Source organism: Ursus americanus, chromosome 27 (assembly GCF_024610735.1).
Source record: "Ursus americanus isolate L20-20 chromosome 27, mUrsAme1.1.p, whole genome shotgun sequence".
Classification (NCBI taxonomy): domain Eukaryota; kingdom Metazoa; phylum Chordata; class Mammalia; order Carnivora; family Ursidae; genus Ursus; species Ursus americanus.
This window is the reverse complement of record NC_142153.1, coordinates 40,177,305-40,198,145: the sequence shown is the minus strand read 5'-3', so window position 1 is coordinate 40,198,145 and position 20,841 is coordinate 40,177,305. Positions and strand designations below refer to the sequence as shown.

At 38.4% G+C, this 20,841-nt stretch overlaps 1 protein-coding gene across 1 annotated transcript; it reads left to right on the top strand.

Moving 5' to 3' along the window:
• Window positions 1-4: 4 nt before the first annotated feature.
• Window positions 5-20,826, top strand: UFSP2 (UFM1 specific peptidase 2). Its single transcript, XM_045785779.2, has 12 exons — window positions 5-105; window positions 1,609-1,687; window positions 4,382-4,565; window positions 4,646-4,712; window positions 6,958-7,115; window positions 7,498-7,690; window positions 9,520-9,666; window positions 13,886-14,050; window positions 14,256-14,380; window positions 16,166-16,242; window positions 17,119-17,243; window positions 20,664-20,826. The coding sequence occupies exons 2-12, from the start codon at window positions 1,624-1,626 to the stop codon at window positions 20,748-20,750; spliced, it is 1,392 nt and encodes a 463-aa protein (XP_045641735.1). The 5' UTR covers window positions 5-105; window positions 1,609-1,623; the 3' UTR covers window positions 20,751-20,826.
• Window positions 20,827-20,841: the final 15 nt, after the last annotated feature.

The window sequence follows — 20,841 nt, the reverse complement described above, 5'->3', positions numbered from 1 at the left end:
AGTCAGCCTTCCCAGGCTCCGCCCCTGGAAACGCCACTTCCGAGCCAGCGTGCTGAACCCTTGCGCGGACGTCAGCGCCTTTGTCATAGACACGTAGCTGACTTGGTGAGTACCTCCGCTCACCCTCGACCCCTGCGTTTTCCCTCGGGCTTTCGTAGCCGCCGTGGGTCTAAGCCCTGGAAAGAAGCTGGCACTGCCGGGGCCCACGGTGGCAGTTGCGAACTCGGTGGTCTGGGCCGTCTTTCTCTCGGTCTCTCCCTGGTAGAGCTGGAGGGAAACTGCCCCGCACAGCCTAGAATATTCCAGCTCAGCCGCGTTAGGACCTGCGCTCCCCGCGCCGCCTCCTTGTGATCGCATTTTGAGAATGAGGGATTATTTGGCGTCCTTGAGGGTTTGAAGAAGTGTCGGACCTGCGAAGTATAGGAGTAAATTTCTTGAAATACTCTATTCCCTTAGGTCCGGTGATGTCACAGTCCCCCGGTTTCCCTCCTAATTGCTCCTCCAGGTCCTCCAAGCCCTATCCTAGATGTGGTGTTCTTCAGGGGTGCTCTTCTTTACACCCTGTGCTTCTTCCCAAATTTGTATGTCCGGTTTTTAGAACCGTATTCCGAGCTCTAGGTCTTTATCTACTAATTGTACCTTCACTTGAATAATTCATACGTATTTCAGACTCAGCAAGTTCAAAACTGACTCTTTATTTCCACCTCCCCTCATGTCCACACCTGCTCTTCCCTCCAAGGATCCGCATGTCAGTAAATCCACCATGTTGTGCATGCCAAAAGCTAGACATCATCCTTGACATCTTTCACTTCTCAACTCCTGAACATCTGGTCAGTGATCAGGTCCTATGCATTCTATTTCTACAGGGTTATCAATTGTCATTCACTCTATTCCTACCATCCCTGTCCTTGCCCTCACCAGATCTCAACATCTGTGGTAGTTTCTTAAGTATTCTTTCAAGCAGATTTTCGTCAGTCTGTGCCACTGCCTGGAATGGGTTCTCCCACCTCCATCCCCATCTTTCCTTTACAATTGTTAATACTCGTACCTACTTACCCTTCTCATCTTAGCTTAAATATTATTTCTTCAGAGAGGATCTCAGTTCAGAATTCTAGGGAGGCTGTAGTCCTTTCACTTAAGATCTTTTGTGGAATCATCACAACAACCATATGAAATAGATTTTTCCAATTTTACAGAAGAGTACAAAAGTACTGAGCGATTAGTTACATTGTGCAAAATCATACAGAGTTACATTTGCTCTTGCCTTTTTAACTTTTGTTTTCGGTATTTTTCATTGTCATTAAATATTTTTTGTTCAAATGGCAGCTGTAGAACTCTTCATCATGCAATTGTTCAAGTGGTTGGTTAATTTTGTATGGTAGTATTGTTCGTTATTTAACTGACTTCTTATTGATAATTATTTAGGTGGTTTCCAGGTTTTTTTCTGTGATGAACAGCAGTATGATACGTGGACAACATTGAAGTTAAATTTTTACTGAACTTTGATTATTTCCTTAGAGCAAATTTCCAGAAGTAGAATTGAATCTCATTTGTATGAGGATGAATTTGTTTTGTTTTACAATGGAATTTTGGTTCTATTTATGTTAGGTGATTTCAGAGACTATGGATATACTCTTCAGAATAAGAGGAGGCCTTGATCTAGCTTTTCAGCTAGCTACTGCTAATGGTAGGTCTGACCAAAAAAACTCTCCTTTTTTATTATAAAATCCTTGATGAAATATACTGGGATCCTGCTTCGTGAAGCAAATGAAACTGAGTGAGAGAGAGGATAAACTCAAATCATATGGTTAGTGAGTTCTATAAATTGGATTTGAACTTAGGCACTGTGTTGCAGCATCACTGCTAGCCTGTGAGGCTTCATCTTTTAGCAAAAGATGTCCCCTTTCTTTAAAAAACCTCACTGCCCACTGGCAGAAAATTGTCACAGTAAATATAAATATCCAGAATGAGCACAATGTAAACAAGGCATGCAGATTTTTACATTGCAGACTTGCAGCTATACATAATCCTGAGTCTCCGCTCCACACTCTTGAAAGTTATGTCGTTTTGTAATGGTATACGAATTCTATGGGAGAAGTATCAGCAGAGTTTGTATCAAGCAGATTCTAGAATGTCATCCTGTTTCTGACTTGGGCTCAGGCCACAAACAGAAGTAAAGACTATCAGAGGAGGAAGATGAGTTGTGTTTGAAAGGTGTTTCATTTGAGATGCCAGAGTAGATCAAGTGCAGATTCCCAGCAGGCGTAGGGTAATTTGAATCTGAAACTTAGGGGTGGGGTGGTCAGGACTAGAGAGAGAGAGTATCTCTGAAGGATGATCATTAACACCGTGATAATAAATAAAATCACTCATAAAAAGTATGATCAGTGGTGTCAGAAACCACAGAGAAGTTCAGAAAGATAAGGAATGAAAAGTGCCAAGTTCATTGTAGGAGGTCACTAGCTGGCGATCGTTTCCTGGCCCCATGGAAATAGGAAGGGAGAGAACGCAGAATGTTCTGACTCATCCCTTCATGCTAAAAAAAAAAATTGCTCTCGAACTTGGTCCATTGAATCCCCACTCCCAAATGAATGAAAGTAAGTCTCCGGGACAGAGATCCAGGAATCAGTAAGCCTTCTGGGTGTTTCTAATGTGCCAGCAAGATGAGAACCATCTTACAAAGACTAAATCAAACTAATTTTCAGGCATATCTTATTAGTAAAGTGTAGTTCTCTAATATGTTAACTTGTGTGGTTAAAGCTTTATATTGCACAACCTCATATAAGTTGAAGAGACACTTTACTATGAACTTACTGCAAAGTATAATTAATCCATTAGTCAGTAGATACAATAATGTAATTTCAAATGTAAACAAGGACTGCAATACTTTTTACTAAGTAATTAACATATTTGAGTTTGTCTTCTGACTTGATTATATTCTTCCTACAATATGGAACTCTTTCAAATACCCAGTGAAGGGAATCATTAATGAGAAAATATAGATGTAGGAGGTGCTTAACTTTAAAGACATCACAGTTTTTTTAGATTAGTTTATCTCTTGATCCTTCAGGGATAAACAGAAGATAATCCAGGAATTATGTTTGTCTTTTGTAGTGTAGCTGAAAATCTTTAACTTTAGCCTTCTGAAACATATCAAGATGTCTTAAAATCTGACTTGTTATAAGTAATCTTTTCTCTACCACAACCCCAAGGTATTTATTTAATGAAGATACCAGTGTGATAGTTAAATAAATATTTTAATCACAAGGTTAAATAGGTTTAGGATTTAAGAATATAAAGCTAAAATAAGTATATATGTATTGTCTTCTTTAATTATCTTCTTGAACCATGAAAATGTTTTACATATTCCAAAAATTATAGTAAATAAAAAAAAAATCCCTGAAAATGAAGTCAAACAAGTGTCAGGCTAACAACACACTACACAGAAAAAACTTTGACTTTAGACTACAGTACTTTGGTTATACTGTATTCTTAGTGGGATAGAGTCCAAAGAAAAAAAGAACTGCAAAGAAATTTGAATTTCATTCAATAGTTTTATTGCTATAAGTTATATGGTATTTTGAAAGTAATTGGAGTCGTCCTACGTTGCTGGTGGAATATAAAATGGTGCGGCTCCTTTGGAAAACAGTTTGACAGTTCCTCAAAAGGTTAAACACAGAGTTACCCTGTGACCCAGCAATTCTACTCCTAAGTGATCACCTAAGAAAGTTGAAAACATATGCACACAGTAACTTGCACACAAATGTGCATTGCATTCTGCATGGTAGCCAGAAAGCAAAGAGACCATCCATGTGTGTATCAGTTTATGAATGGATAAACGAGTGTGTTGTATCCATTCAAGGGAATGTTATTGGGCCATAAAAAGAAATGAAGTACTGATTTATGCTACCATATGAATGAATCTTGGAAATACTATACAGGGTGAAAGGTAGACATGAAAGGACACATAAAGTATGATTCCATTTATGGGACATGTCCAGAATAGGCAAATCTTTAGAGACAGAAAGTAGATTAGTGGTTGCCGTGGGTCAGTGTAGGAGGAATGGGGAATGAGTGCTGATAAGTATAGGGTTCTTTTGGGGCGATGACAGTGTTTTGGAATTAGATAGTGATGATTATAAAACCTTGTCAGTATGCTAAAAGCAACTGAATCATAGACATTAAAAGGATGAATTTTATGGTCTGAATTTTATCTCAATTTTTTTAAAAGAAAGACAAAAAAATTTTTTATATATTATCGACTCTGAAGAATAATTATTTGGGAGTCAGTTTTACTATGTTCTACTTCTGTGTGTTTGGAACCATTCTTGTTGAAAAAGATTTTTCTCATTAACTTCCTATTTGTATTCTTTTAATTTAGAAATATTTATCAAGAAAGCACTAAAACATGTACTGAGTGACCTGTCAACCAAGCTTTCTTCAAATGCACTTGTGTTCAGAATCTGCCACAGTTCAGTCTATATATGGCCTAACAGTGACATAAACACCATTCCAGGAGAACTGAGTGATAGTTCTGCTTGTAAGAACATAATGCGCTTTATTCAGTGAGTATGTTTGAAAATTGCTAGAAATGTTTTCAAAATGTCGTTTCTTATTATAAACATCTTGTGTATTAAACGTCTAGCTTTGAACAGGAAGAAGATACAAAACGAAAATTTATGAGAAAGAAAGACAAAAAGTTATCGGACATGGTAAGCAAGTCACCTGTCTTCTTAGTGTTAAACATTTGTAATCCTTGAATTTGGACTGGAGTGAGATCTTAGAGATTATTTAATGCAACCGTCTTATTTTTTACAGATCAGATTATTGAGGTCCAGAAAGAGTAAATGACTTGTCAGAAGTTATATCTCTGTTTTACATGTCTAAGCTTTTGTTCCATATTGATATATATCTTAATACGTACCTTTTTGGGGATGCTTTCTTTGCTCCCACAAAAATATACAGCTCGAGTATGTTTGCAAATTACTTAAAAATAAATAAAAAGGAACCATGCTGAAACATGACAGTGACACATTATGCTGTGAGATAGTAAATAATAAATTATTTACTTTTCTTCACATTGTTCTTAGTTCTGGTGCTTTTTGAACCATTGTTATTGAGGACCTGCCATACGCCACAAACTTGGCAAATACTGGAGATGAAAAGTGGAGCTACTTCAAGGGAGGAAGTTGTATGAAGTTAATACAAATACAGTGTTTTTCTAGGCTGTTACGGGAAAATAGGGTGGCCATGAGGTTAGAGAGGTAGGCGGGGGCCACTTCAGAAGAAGCAGAACTAAGCCAACAGCTATGGTAATGGAGAGCAGGGAAGGGATCCAAGAGATATTTAGGGGATAAAACGGATGATACTTGGAAATGAATTGGATGTGGGATGACCATTTTCTTGCTTGGGTAAAGATGGGTGATGGGGAAGACATGAGGTCAGTTTCGGTCACGTGGTTGAGACACCAGTGAGCTGTGCACATGAGCTGTTAGATTTACAAGTATGGAACGTATATAAAGAACCCGTAGGCTGTAGATCAAACGATTTGAGACTTACCAGTAGTTGGAGCTTGACATTTTGAGGAGTATGGGTCAGGTATTTTGTAGACTGTTCCTCAGTGGGGTTTGTTTTAGGTTTCCTCATGATTAGAGTCAGGTGGTGCACTGTTGATAGGAATATGACCGAAGTAATATCTTGTCCTCCTCAGTACGTCACATTAGAGAGGTACGTGCTGTCAGTCTGCCTCTAGTATTGGTGGTGGTAACTCTGCTGGTTTTCTTCTCTGGGAGGGCACTATTTTTTCCCTTGTAAGTAGTCAGTATCTCATGGTAAGATATTTTGAGGCTATCCTATTCCTCACCAAAGTTTTACCCACCACTTTCAGTATCAATTGATAATTTTTGTCTGAATCCAACATTAACCTGATGGTTACAAAGTGGTAATTTTTCTCATTTCCTTCTACAGTTCTTAGATGACATTATATCATAAGGAAGAGCTTTGTTTTTCCCTGTTGATTTATTATACGCATGGAAGCATAGGTTCCTGTTCTTTGCAGTGAGTTAGAATCTGTTACTCTCATTAGTTATTTGGATGCCACATTTTCCAAGATTTGGCCCATGAAAGCTTCTTCTAGCTGGCTCCAATGTCCTTTTGACATTGTGTTTTTGAGTACTTTGAACTTCTTCCACAAGATGTTCTAGGCATATCATGTAGTGTTCATGGTCCAGCTCAGGAATTAGCCATTTCTCTAAGGAGCATACACATGTATACATAACATACATGGATACACACACACACACACACACACACACACTATGTTCCTATTTATCTATGTAAATCATATTTATATTTCCAATTCTACTTCTACCTTACTCAATTCATGACTTTTAGCCAGTGAGAAACCTGGCTTCCAGTATTCTCAGTATTTTGCCAGATTTGTTCGAAACAGAAAGTATTTTCAGAATTGTTATTCCATACCACTGTCAAAATCAGACCTACTAACGGAATTCAGTATTTGTTTATAGTTCTCTGTGTCTTTAGGCCAGGGATTTATAGTTCTAATGTATGTTTAAAAGTTCTTTTGGTGTGTGGTTATTGTATCTTGTTCATTTTATTTTTTTTTTTTCACTCTCAGACTCTACAAAAGTAGGATAATATATGAATCCTGGTGAACCTCTATACCAGCTGTAATGTTTATCAACACACACACACACACAAATGTTTAAAAAAATGTTTATCAACATATGGTCAGTCTGGGTTCATCTTCATCCCCACTCCCTCTCCACCTCTCCTCAGATTATTTTGAAACAGAGAAGTTTTTTTTAAGATAAGATTTGTGCTTTTAAACAATTTATGTAATACAGCTTTATGTGGCCCTTAAAAAGTCATTTTACTTGCCCTTTATATTTAATGTTCAATGTGCTATAAGTTGACTATTACTGTTTATCTCTATAGCATCAAATAGTAAATGTAGATCTTATGCTGGAAATGTCAACCTCTCTGGGAGCTGTAACCCCCATCATTGAAAGAGAAAGCGGAGGACACCACTACGTTAGTATGACTTTACCCGTTGATGTAGTTCTGTCTGTTGCTCCAGAGGAAACATGGGGAAAGTAAGGATTTTGTACTATTACTGACACGTTTATATAAGCACTCCCCCCCAGAGTAATCAGAGCCTGTTTTTAAATATCATATAGACATATCCAGGATTGTTGTTATTTTAATTATGATTTATTCCTTGTTATTAAACTGAGTCATCTAGTAATTAAATGTTTATTTAGAGGAAGTAGGGTAGTATGCAAAACCTATAAAGTTTTCCCTTTATCTACACATAGGAAATATACAGTCTACTTAATTTTGCATAAATTTAGACTTCGTTTAATAATCCTGGTCCAGTCAAGTTTTTTACTGTATTTGGGATATAGTAACTCTCCATTCTCATTTATCATAGCCACTATAATTTTTGTTAATGCACTTGAATATTTCCCTCTGCAGAGTTCGTAAGCTTCTAGTTGATGCAATTCATAATCAGCTAACTGATATGGAGAAGTGCATTTTGAAATATATGAAAGGAACATCTATTGTGGTCCCCGAACCATTGCACTTTCTATTGCCAGGGGAAAAAAATCTTGTGACAATTTCATATCCATCAGGAATTCCAGATGGTCAGCTGCAGGCCTATAGAAAGGTAATACCAACGGGTGCCTGGGTGGCTCAGTTCGTTAAGCATCTGCCTTCAACTTGGGTCATGATCCCAGGGTTCTGGGGTCAGGCTTCCTGCTCAGTGGGGAGCCTGCTTTTTCCTCTCCCACTGCCACTCCCACTGCTTGTGTTTTCTCTCTCTCTGTGTCAAATAAATAAGATCTTTAAAAAAAAAAAGAAAGGTAAAGCCAGTATACTTATTCTTAGAAAAGCTATGACCATCATTCGTTTTATATTTACTTAAATATTTCTAATAAATGGAACTTATTTTGTGATTTAATATGAAAGTGGAATCAGACTATTTTTTACGTTAATTTCTGTTGACATACAACTTTTTAAAAAGTATATTACTGAAAAGATATGCTAAACCATTTGTAACATTTTGATTTCAGACACTCAGTGTGGTTCATATGTTCTGTGCAATTTTTCCATAATGAAATACAGAAATGAAAAGATGCGTACATGCCTTGAGCTGCTGCTGAGTGTTTATAAATAAATTCCTTTTCCCTTCCATTACTTTAGATTTGTGGAAGAGACAAGATTACAGTTAGGGAAGGAAAGTTAGGATTTATGCTAATTCTAATTAGGATTCATAGTAATACTTTATCCCCCACCTCCCAGGGTTATTTGGGTTTAATTAGAGGCATTTTGAAGAAAGCATGATCAGCATAAAAGAACTGAGATTTATTAATGAAATGACTGGTTTGGGAGTGTGTATTTTTGAAATGTGGTCTTGTCTGGCACCCATCAGATTATACCACGGGAGCACCTTGCTCATCCGTCCCTGGGAGGAGGGGGAGTACTGTAGCCCTCTGCTCCGTCTCTACCTGCTGGTGGAATTGACCTGCGGAGGCACTGGATGATCCCATTCCAGCCGCGAGAGTCCTTAGGAGACACAAAAAAGAGAATGTCAGACTTTACAAAGGAAGTGTCACGTTTTTATACAGTTGGGAAAGTTTTGCATTTTAAACGTGATGCGTATTTTAATTTTGATGCCATATTGGTTGGTTTCCTCCAGTATTTAATCACCACCCCTTGTATTTGTTAAGTACTCTAAGCATGACTTTTCAGAATACTGTCCTGTAATTCTGTCATTGTTAATTACAATTTACTCATTTACAAGGCTGTTTCAAAACCAGTCTTTAGCCTGGATCGGTATTTTAACAGACTGTTATAATAAGTAATTAATTTGAAATTATGTTACTTCTCATTCTGACAAATTACAGTCGACCCTTGAATAACAGAAGTTTGAGCTGCAAGAGTCCACTCGTACACAGAGTATTTTCAATAAATACATACAGTACAGCACTATAAATGTATTTTCCTTTCCTTACGATTTTCTTAATAACATTTTCTTTTCTGTAGCTTACTGTATTGTAAGGATACAGTATATGATACATATGCAAAATATATATTAGTCATTAACGTGTATGTTATCAGAAGCCTTCCAGTCAACAGGAGGCTCTTCAGTTTTTGAGGAGTCAGAAGCTACGTGTGGATTTTCAACTGTGAGGGCTTAGTGCTTCTAATCCCCTCATTGTTCATGGCTCAACTGCATTTTCATTTTTTTCTATGTTCTCTTCCCATTCCTGTCCATATCCATGGAAAAGCATACATGACTTTCATTTGGTTTTAGTTTAAATCTCACTCTCATTGACCTTAGTGAATTATATTATGTGTGTTTGATAACTTTGGTAGCCAATATATAGTTAATTTTGTTTTATATCTTTAGTTTGAGTTTATTTACAGATGGGCGAGGAGTCTTAAGTTACTTAACTTTTTCTCTTCTTTTCTATTGATTCTGATTTCGTTTAGGAATTACATGACCTCTTCAATCTGCCTCATGACAGACCATATTTCAGAAGGGCTAATGCTTACCACTTTCCAGATGAACCGTACAAAGATGGTTACATTAGAAATCCACATACTTATCTCAATCCACCTAACATAGAGACTGGTATGGTGAGTTTAATAATTATTTAGAGAGTCCACTGATGGTCAGTGTCAGTGGTGATTTTTTGTGTGTATCCAGTGGAAGTTGTAAGGATTACAGAACGTATGTCGTCTCTAAAACAAAATTAACCACCCGTTTCTTTTAATAATCGCTTAAAATAGCAGTATTCACACTAGTCTAAAAAGGTCAGAAGTAGATAGTAGGTACCACAGTTTTCCTGCTAAAATTCCATTCCCTGGTTTATTTAAAGGCTTATCCCCATTTGTTTTCCTCCTGAACCTGAGAAATCACGCTAACTGAAGAGCATATTCTGCCCACAGCACGCGGCAGCGGAAGGCCGGTCAGGTCCTGCAGCACGATTTCTCTGCAGCGGGTACCTGTGTGCAAATGCTCGATCCCCAGTAAGGGTAGCTCCAGGAGGGGTGGTTGGTGGAGCGGGGGGAGGGGTTCTTTAAGGGCACGTGTAGGCCGGGAGGAAGGGGTCTCGTGGGCATCCCAGAACAGGAATGCTCGCGCAGCCCGGCCCCTTAGCCTTGTGACTGGCAGCCTCCTGTCTCAGGCATTTTCTACCTCCTTGCTGGCATTTCTGCTGCTTTCCAGGAGTATGCTTTGATCCTAAATGGCCTGCTTTTACTCCATCTTCTCTCAGCCTGTTTCTCATTGTTTCCAGTTGTTTCCTACCATCCTTAAAGCTGCTCACTGCCCACCTCCTTTCAGCTCCATTCCCGTCCCCCGGCTGCCTGATGCGCCCTGCACCTCTCAGCTCCAGTTCCCAAGAGAGGAAGCCTAATTGTCCATCGTGTCATGACATTTATTCAGTATCTGCTATGCTCTATGTGCTTTGTAAGGACATCTTAAGAATGAAAAATGAATATATGATACAGTGTCTACGTAGAGGACTTAGGGGCCCACTTCTAGTTGTGGCTGTTCCACCCACAGGAGCTTGGACAGACGGGCTTCCCACAGAGAGACCCTGGCTGGACACTCACCATTACATATGCACAGATGAGTCTCCAGTCAGCACGTCAGTGATAGAAAATCCTTTCATTCATTTTGCTTATATGGGAGGAAATCCTGGGAGACCACTTCCTGGTTAAAAATCTTGCTCTGTCACAGTCACAGAGTCTCCATAGGCCATCCAAAACATAGAGTCTCTAACAAACAACCTAACTCTTGTTGATTTTCCAGTAGATTATTGCATAAACGTCTTCTCTCAGACTATATTTGGAACTCCTCTAGATGGGGGGGTGTATTGTATCATAGATTTATTTTTAATTCTTAATAGTTCCTTACAAAGTGCTTAGACATTCAGAATGTACCAAATAAATGTTGATTGATTGTTGACATGAAATGGGTTTATTATTTCTATTACAGATATAAAAAGCATTGATACATTTTTAAGACATTCATTATATGATGTTTGATACATACATACATGTATAAATTGTAAAGCATAGTAAGGAGACGAATACCAGCGAGCTCCCTACCCAACTTAAGAACCGGAACATTACCAGTCTGGCTGTGTGTTCCTTCCTTTTCTACTCCTCTACCTCTCCACAGCCTGAGAGGATAAACTCAGTTTATCCTGAGTTTTATTTATATCACTCATTTCCTTTTTTTTTAATAGTTTTATATGTGCATATTTCCTCAACACTTATAGTTTTGCTGATTTTGAGTTTTATAAAAACTGGGTCATTTTATATTTGGTCTTACTCGCTCTTCCCCTCACTATTAAGTATCCAAGAGTTAGCCATGGTGTCACGTTGAACTGTGGTTCAGTTGTCTTTATTGCTATATAACAAACCTTTGTATGATTTTTGTCCCAAGATTTTGCTCTCCAGCCAACCGTGATAGGAACATTGCTGTACGTGTTTCTTGTTATATATGTGCAACAGCTGTCAAATTGTGCTCCATTTTGCCTTCTCCTCCCTCCCCCCAGCCCCCCGGGCCATTTCAGAGAAAGTTACAGACAGTGTGGCATTTACCCCTAAATACTATAGCACAAACCTCCAAATAGTAATAGATTTGCATTCACGGGATAGACGTACTTTGGTTATGATTAATTTTTACTTTTTATTCTCTGCTGGATTTCATTTGCTAACATTTTAAGATTTTTGCATCTGTGTTCATGAATAAGATTGGCTTCTGATTTTCTCTCTTCACATTGTTCTTATTTCGTTTTTGTGTCAATAATATACTGGCTTATTGAAAGAGTTGGGGAGCATTCCCTTTTTCTTTTTCTTAATTTTCTAGAGGAGTTTCTATAAGATTGGCATCATCTTTTCTTGATCATTTGGTAAAACCTACCTATAAAATAATCTGTGTTTAGCCTTTTCTTTGTGAGAACGTTTTTAATAAGATTTAATTTTCACTTCTGTATTCCAGTTCATCAGTTTTTGTTCTTCACTGTCTTCTTCCTTTACTTCCTTTGATTTTCTTCCGTTGTTTGTCTTCTAACTTCTTAAGTTGGGCATTTTGCATATTGTTAATCTTTTTTATTCTCTGAGGTTTTAAATTTCAAGCAAAGCACTGTTTTCACAGGTTTTAATTTGAAGTATTTTAGTTTTATTCAGTTCTAGGTATCTTTACACCTCTATTACTGTTCTTCTTTAATCCATGTGTTATTTCCAAGTGTTTTTTGAACATCCAAATACATTAGAATTCATTTATTTATGTAGGTATGTGTGTATGTATTTTTACTGGTAATGTGACTCTTTTGCCTACTGGTCAGAAACAATTTTTATGTGATACAGATTCCAAAATTTATTGAGACATTCATTTCCTGTGGATACTATAGAAACCACAAATTTGGCAGTTTAAAACTACAAAAATGTATTCTCTCAGTTGTGGAGGCCACAAGTGTGAGATCCCTATCATGAGGCTGAAATCAAGGTGTCAGTGGAGCCACGTTCCCTCCAAAGGCTTTGGGGAGAGTCCATCCCGTGCCCCGTCCAGCTGTGGTGGCTGCCGGCGCTCCTTGGCTGCATTGCTCCCATCAGCCTCTGTGGTCACGTTGCCTCCTCTTCTCCTGTGTCAGATTTCCCTCTCTGCTCTCTCACAAGGATACGTGTGGTTGCATTTCAGGCCCACCTTGGATAGTCCTGGAACATCTCTCCATATGTTAAGATCCTTAATTTAATCACATCTGCAGAGAACCCCTCCCCCCCCTTTTTTTTGCTTTTTGACCATATAAGGTACCTTCACAGGTTCCAGGGATTGGGAGATAGGTATCATTTGGGGACCATTTTTCAGCCTACCACAATGTGCTAAGTTGTAAGTTTTCTCTGTGTGCTTGAGAAGAAAATATATTGTCTAATTGTTGGGTGAGGATTCTATATTTGTCCATGCCTCCTCTTACCTAATTTTTAAAAAAATAATACCAGTTTGTGGGGAAAAAAACACATGAGTATTCTTAACATTATACCATAAGAAAGAAGTTATGTGATCTTGGCCTTTATTTAAGGATATTTAAATGTATCCTTGGGCTGTAATCAATGGCAGGTTTACTAAATTGGAGAAACATTCTTCATCCCTATTATATGGCCCCTTTGTTTGTTCATTCCTCTATTCCTTCCTTCATCCTTTATTCAGTAAACATTTCTGGCAGACCCACTGTAGAAGCTTGGGCCCAGAAAGAAATAAGACACAGTACTTGCCCTTATCAAACTTACATATTAGTGTGGTTAAGCAGAGATTTAAAAGTAATAAGGTGTCAAGTGGTGCTTTGAAAAATAAAAAGTAAAGCAGAATAGAGTGACAGCCAGGGCAGGAGGTGGGTGGTGAGGGAGTAAGCATGCCATTTTTAGGTTGGATGATATGGGAGGCCTCTGACATGTGAGCAGAGACCTGAGTGAAGTGAGGGTGCAGAGCTGCCAATTATTTGGGAAAAAAGTGTTCCAGGCAGAGCAAACCGTAAGACTCTGACATCAGATTGCCCCTGGCATATCTGAACCTAAAGCAGAGCAATAGGGGAAAGTTGTACAAGATGAAGTTGGAGAGGAGGCCAGAGAGCAGGACTTGCCAGGCCGTAGAGCCTATAGTAACAACTTTGGACATTTAATAAAAAGCCAAGAAAGTATAATGTTCAACTGTAGTTCTCTGAAGGCATTTTTGTAAGGAACTGAAGTAACAGTCTAGCTCTAAGAACAGTAAACTTGGCTGGGATGTATGTATAGACTGTGTGCATCTATCTTAAGTTAATATGTTACTGTATTTCTTTTTATATAGATTTATGTGGTCCAGGGCATCTATGGGTATCATCACTACATGCAGGATCGCGTGGATGACAATGGCTGGGGCTGTGCTTACCGATCTCTGCAGACCATCTGCTCTTGGTTCAAACACCAAGGCTACACAGAGAGATCCATTCCAACACACAGAGAAATTCAGCAGGTACGGAACATGTCATTTAAAATTCTTATCAATCGTACATTTCATTAGCCCTGAATATACTATTAATAATGATTATTACCTCGTGGTACAGACTTATTTCTGTTTTGAAGGAAAAAAAAAACTCGTAATCAGGGAAAAGGTTCTAAGTGTACTTTTTAATAGCTGTCCTTTGTATGCATTTGTTTGTGTTTTTAAATACACAAAGGCCCTAGTTGATGCCGGGGACAAACCAGCGACGTTTGTTGGATCACGGCAGTGGATCGGATCTATCGAGGTGCAGCTGGTACTGAACCAACTGATTGGCGTAACTTCAAAAATACTGTTTGTCAGGTGAGGACACTTCAAGAAATTAGTGATGTCATTTCGAAGGAAGTTTGTCATTTTATTAAAAAAGAGGAAAATCGTCTATTTTTCTCCTTTCTCTTCCTCCATACTGTCTTTACTCTCTCTCCTCCACATTGCCTCATTGCTTTACAAATCTCATTTTTTAAACCCTAAATTTTTTGGTTATTTTTTAGAAGACTATGAGTTGATGAGTAAACTTTGCGATATATACTTGCGTGGTGTAGACTTAATTTAGCCAAGAAGAGGAAAGCTTGGACATATGTCAACTTTGACTGGAGTTACAGAAAATCAATTTTTTGTTTATCCTCAAGTCTTTCAAAAGTCTTGAAAGGAGAAAATCAAACATTGATCTATGACTGCCCTTTTTATATACCTCCTGGCCTTTTCCTGAAGATGTCAATAAACAAACAATGTGTTCAAATAATAGATTCATTTTTTCCCAGTACAGTTTAGCCATAATTCTAGCATGAAAATATGAGCAAATATTCAGGTCATGATCTCAGGGTCCTGGGATTGAGCGCTGTGTCAGGCTACACGCCCAGCACGGAGTCTGCTTGAAATTCTCTCTTGCTCACTCTCTCTAAAGTAAATAAATAAATCTTTAAAAAAAAGTAAAAATAAAATATGAGCAAATTTAATTAAATAAGTTTGAGTTCTATGACAATAACTAGCTTATTCCTTATTAGTGAACTTCTGTTTTAAATACATTTTCTGTTACGATAACCTTAATGGATACAGTAACGTTATCCTTTTGTCCACGGGCTTATGTCCAAGAACATACGATTTCACAGTTGCAGTTTGGATTGTCTGTGGAAACCAGAGCTAACAAATAAATGATAGATTAAGTAGTGAAGCATATGGTGATTAAAAGGTGAATGTTTTGGGGCGCCTGGGTGGCACAGCGGTTAAGCATCTGCCTTCGGCTCAGGGCGTGATCCCAGCGTTATGGGATCGACCCCCACATCAGGCTCTTCCGCTATGAGCCTGCTTCTTCCTCTCCCACTCCCCCTGCTTGTGTTCCCTCTCTCGCTGGCTGTCTCTATCTCTATCGAATAAATAAATAAAATCTTTAAAAAAAAAAAAAAAGGTGAATGTTTTGGCACATTAGAACTTTGTACGGTCCTTACTGAGCAAGAGTTTAGGGTTAGCCGCCACCTGGTACCTCCAACCTAAAAGATAATCTCACTTCATCTGGCCATCTTTCTCTCTTCTCAAAAGTACAAACTGTGTAGGACATTAAAATATCCTCTAAAATAATATGTTGTACTTGAAAACATTTTGCAGTTTTCACTTTAGCTTCACAGATACTGTCTACTTTAGTCCCGAATCCCCTGTCACGTAGACAGGGCAGGGGTGATTGGTTCTAGTCTAAGATGAGGAAGTACAGATTGAGTCTGGTGGCCAGAAGACAAGAACCCAGGACTTAAAACTCACTCTTCTGAAATTAAATCCACCCAGAAGAGCCCCGTGGCCATCAAGGTGACCACTTTCACTCTTCCATTAAAAATCCTTCTTTATGCAGTTCCAGAAGCAAAAGAAGCAAGGTCTTCTTTCCTCGCACCTTTAGTGGCCTTAAATACTTCAAGAGGTTATGGTGCTTTAAATTGCTCTCAAGTCAGTTCCCTACACTTAATGTTATTTAAATTTATATCATTCTTTTTTCAATAACCAAAAAAGAAAACAAAACGGTAGGGAACATTGGCTCCCAAACTTCTTATTTGACCTTAGTGTGAGAAATCGTTCATCTGACGGAGAATGGTTTCTTTCTAGCCAAGGTTGTGAAATGGCCTCTCAGGGACGGGAGCTGACTAATCACTTCCAGACTGAAGGAACTCCAGTCATGATCGGTAAGGTGTTTTGGAATCTTGGGCTCTTTGGGTAAAGAGGAAAATATATAAAATCTCTTGTTAATATAAATAATGTCACATAGAATCAGTCATTTTTAAACATTTTAAAATTAGCTTTTATACTGTATATACTGACCTCTGGATTATTTATTTTTCCATTTTCAAGGTGGGAGGAAAGTTATGAAAAAGATTGTAATAACCAGAAGTAAAGGCTAAGAACAGAAGTGATAATTGTTGACATATTTAAAGAGTTGAGAACAGTATAGGAAAGAAGCCACGGTCACTCAGTTGAGTCTAGTAAGCCATGGTGCTGTCTCTAACTTGGCTGGCTGTGTGACATTATACAAATTGCTTCACCTCTCTGGGCTTTATTTGTAAAGAGGAGAGATGAGTAGATCTAAACACTGACGATTCTATGAAAACAAGACTCAATCTGGGATGACAGATAGCAAACTAAGACTGGTACATAAGATATGCAGGCAGACAGATTTCCACAGAATATCACAAGGACCTGAATGGGTAGGCGGGCTGTCCCACGGGAAGTCCTCAGAGCAGAGGCCGCATGGCCCATTTGCTGAGAGGCCTCCCAGCAGTGATTGTGATCCTCCGTAGCCTTTTCTAAATCCAGTGTAGGTAATTCCGTGGAAATGGCAGTGGAATAGAAACCTGATATGATTACAAATATGATTGTATCTTTTCTGATTTTAAAGATATAGTTTTATCTTCTCAGGATATACTTGACATTGTGGTCTCTTATAAGCTAGTCAGTTTTAATGCTGTTAGATCAATAGGCCAAATAATCTTTTTAAAATGAAATTGAATAGGAAGTTGAGATTCATATATGCCCTCTCATATTTCATATTTCCCTTGCTATAGGGGGAGGAGTTTTGGCCCACACAATACTAGGAGTGGCATGGAATGAGATTACAGGGCAGATAAAATTTCTGATTTTAGATCCACATTATACAGGCGCTGAAGATCTACAAGTTATTTTGGAAAAGGTAAGTATCTGTTTAACACAAATTTAGATGCAAGGCAAAGAACACGGAAGCAAAGGAGAGCAAACTGGCCGTTAACAGAAAGACTACAAACCAAGGGCTGTGATGCCCACTGTCAGGAGGTCTTCTAGGGCTGTGAGGACTGTCTGTCTAGACAGGGAGGACAAGAGGGGGCTAAAGTGAATTGCAGAGAACAAAATTTAGGTTAGATTTATGAAGACTTTCTTAGTTATTAAATTTACTAATAGAACAAAGAGCTTATAGATGTGTTCTTTTGGAGATGTTACATCTTTGCATAAAACAAATGTACTGAAATAAGAGAGTGGATTAAATAACCTTTATAAATAATTGTATTATTAACCAAAAATAAACTAAGCAGTATATTGGACATTTATGGAGGCTTGACCACTTTTAATTTTTTTACATATAATTTATTCTCATTCTATAAAGGATTTGAATTTGAGACAAATTTAAGACTATTTGTTGATACTTAGAGTACCAGTTAATTTAACTTCATGTGTAGGCAACTAATTCTCACGTGAAAACTCATACTAAAACTTTAGGAGGCAAGTATAAGACATAATTAACTTGAATTTTAACTTCTGTATTCTTTGCCAAATATATTAAAATTTCAAAGAATGCATACAACCTTTTCAGCCACAAACCAATGATATATCCTACTATTACCCACTACCCTTCATTTTTTCATGTTGTCACTTAAGTCAACATCATTAATACCAATAAAAAGCTTTCTCTGAACTTTGAAGCTGTAGTTTAATTAGGTCATTTTATTTTAAAGCACAGTTGCTAGGGAATTGGGTGGTTTAGCATTGAAATTCATTGGTGAGACCCTTTCAGAAGTTGAACAGAATGTTAACTGCGTGCGGTTACCAAAGCCCTACGGATGAGGGGTTTAGTATGTAAAGAGCTTTGGTGTGTGTGCAGCTGAATTCTTTTATAGCCCAGTTTAGTAAAGTATTTTGCCAGCGATAAGACTATAAATACTAACAGGAGGTAAATGTGTCCTGCTTTTTTCTTTCAAGGCGTTTGGACTTGTAAATCTATTAAATGTTTTCTGCGGCACATGATAATGGGAGTATTTTACTCTCTTTCTGTAGCCAAGTGTTCGCTCACTCAGCATTAAGTACCTAACACAGGCCGTCCACTGTCCGAAACAACAGGGGTATTAAAAAAGGTCTTTAAGAAGCTCTTAGTCGAGTGTAGAAGACAAGAGAGATCCAAGAAGTATTCCCAAGAAAAATATGGTTATCGAAGGTAGAGTTTACAAGGCTGATCCAGTAGAGGGCTTCCTTAGAGACGGTGAAAGGACAGCAGGGCACGTTCCCAGAACTACGGCAGCTTCGACGTGACTAGAGCCGGGGAAGAGGTGTGGCTGGAGGGATGGGCAAGGGCTAAAACTCTGAGCCAGGCAGAGAAGCAGAGCATTTAGATGTTATCTTCGAGGCAGTACGAAGCCGTCATTATTTTAATGAGAGCTATGAAACAGATAATAAAATTACTTCTTTCTGCCTGGTTTGAGGAACTTGCAGTAGATGGAATTGTCTAGCTAGGGTTTTCTGAAGCAGTTGGATAGAACAAGGCGTTGTCCCTGATTACTTTCTCTGAGGAGTGTACTGTCCTCCTTTGCTAGTTAGGTCTCTAGAATTTTCAGTTGTAGAAAACCCTCTGCCCTTTCAGCACGTATGAGGACTTCTGAAGCCAAGACCTGGCGATCAGTACAACTATAGGCCCTCACAGAACTCGAGAATCTAGAGCAGTGTCTTAGAGCCCGGGCGGCTTATAAACAATAGAAATTTATTCCTCACACTTCTGGAGGCGCGGAAATCTAAGGCACTAGCGGGTTTGGTCTGGTGAGCCCCACTTACTAGTTCACAGGCAGCAGTCTTTTTCACTGTGTCTACACAAAGTGGAAAGGCTAAGGGACCTTTCTGGGGCCTCCTTAATAAAGGCCCTAATCCCATTCATGAGGACTCCACTCAACCTAGTCACCTCCCAAAGGCACCACCTCCACATACCATCAGCTTAGGGATTAGGTTTCAACATGAATTTTGGAAGAACACAAACATTCAGTCTAGAAGGGCTTTAGGGAAAGTTCTGCCTCTGCCTGACCTCTCTTCACCCTCTTGTGGAACTTTCCTGTTTGAAGTTCCCAGACTAGTCGCCTCAAAGAGAACGAGCCTAACTCCCCTATCCACTCCCATCAGTTTCTGATTTGGGTACCCTCTCTACCTACTTCTCTTTAAAATAATTGGAGTCTGGTTACCTGGAAAAGGCCTAAAAGATTAAAACAGGCGGTATAAGCCTTTATTCATCATTAAGAAAACAAATTCTAGGACATTAAATTTATTAGAGAAAGTTTTGCTAAAAAAGATAGTAAAAAGAAGCTTATTTACATATAGAAACAGGTCTCAAAGACAAAACAAACAAAAACCCCACCAATTTTGCAGTTATCTGGGGGCAGGGAAATAGGACTGATGGAGGAATCTTTACTTTCATTTGAACTTTAAAATGTGTATCTTGTTTTGCAATCACAGAAAGAAAAACGCCAAAATTAAAGAGCATCTCTACTCAATCCTCCAACCTCCACACTAAAAAGTCGAGCTAACACACTATCTTCTGTAGAAACCATGAACTTCAGCTCTAGATCACTGCCAAAATATGCAGCCTCTTCCGAGTTAGTTAGGCTGAAGAATAAGACCACCCTACTTGCCACTCACCCAGTGGTATGTAAGAATTCTAGCCGGCCTCCTCACGAGTATCTTGCAAGCAAAGCATTTCATTTCAGAATGATAAAACTCAGACTAGTCATTAGCTGGGTCTTTAAGAAAATACATCAATGGCCCTAGAAGAAATCTGATACACTTTTGTATTCACAGTGAGATTTCGTTTGAAAGTAATTTCCTCTGCTGGGGAAAAGGATGGAAACGAATGGAAAGTGGAAGGATTACAGCCTGAGGACAGTGAAGGGCAATTCAAGAGGCCAGCACAGATTTCTCCCTGCCACATTTCCTCGTAGCTAAGATGCACGGCGTGGTCCCTAGGACAGCCTTTAGTGGACTACTAAGAAAAACAGATTGCCAGTTCAGCTATCACCTGCCAGAATTATAAAACTTAGAATCAATAAAAATGTGGTATTTGGAGTAACAGTTACCATAAAGGGAGCTTTTTCTATCATCTCTATGACTAAATACTATAGAATTAAAAAAAATTTTAACTCTATCTGAAATGGACCCAAGTATGTTAGTTTCCCATACTTTTATAGGAGTTCAAATCTTTGAGTTATATAGGTAGAGTCTTATTCTGGGATTCAGGTGACAGAACAGGACTGTAAAATGTTACAGTTTTGATCATGTAATCCTATAATTTAGTAAAAGGTTTTTCTTTCCCTTCTCCCAAATTTAGGGCTGGTGTGGATGGAAGGGCCCAGACTTTTGGAACAAAGATGCTTACTATAATTTATGTCTTCCTCAGCGACCAAATATATTTTAAAATATCTTGGACTCAGACTGTAGTAAAGTTGTATTATAAATTTGTTAATAAAGACTAAGTTTAACTTCAAATTAAATCCTGGGTGTAGTCT

Bases quoted from the DNA above. Each gene is read 5' to 3' on its own strand.
- UFSP2 (XM_045785779.2), top strand. From the start codon at position 1,624: ATGGATATACTCTTCAGAATAAGAGGAGGCCTTGATCTAGCTTTTCAG. The intron at 1,688-4,381 runs GTAGGTCTGACC...CTTTTAATTTAG, and splicing joins TCAGCTAGCTACTGCTAATG to AAATATTTATCAAGAAAGCA. The intron at 16,243-17,118 runs GTAAGGTGTTTT...CCCTTGCTATAG, and splicing joins AGGAACTCCAGTCATGATCG to GGGGAGGAGTTTTGGCCCAC.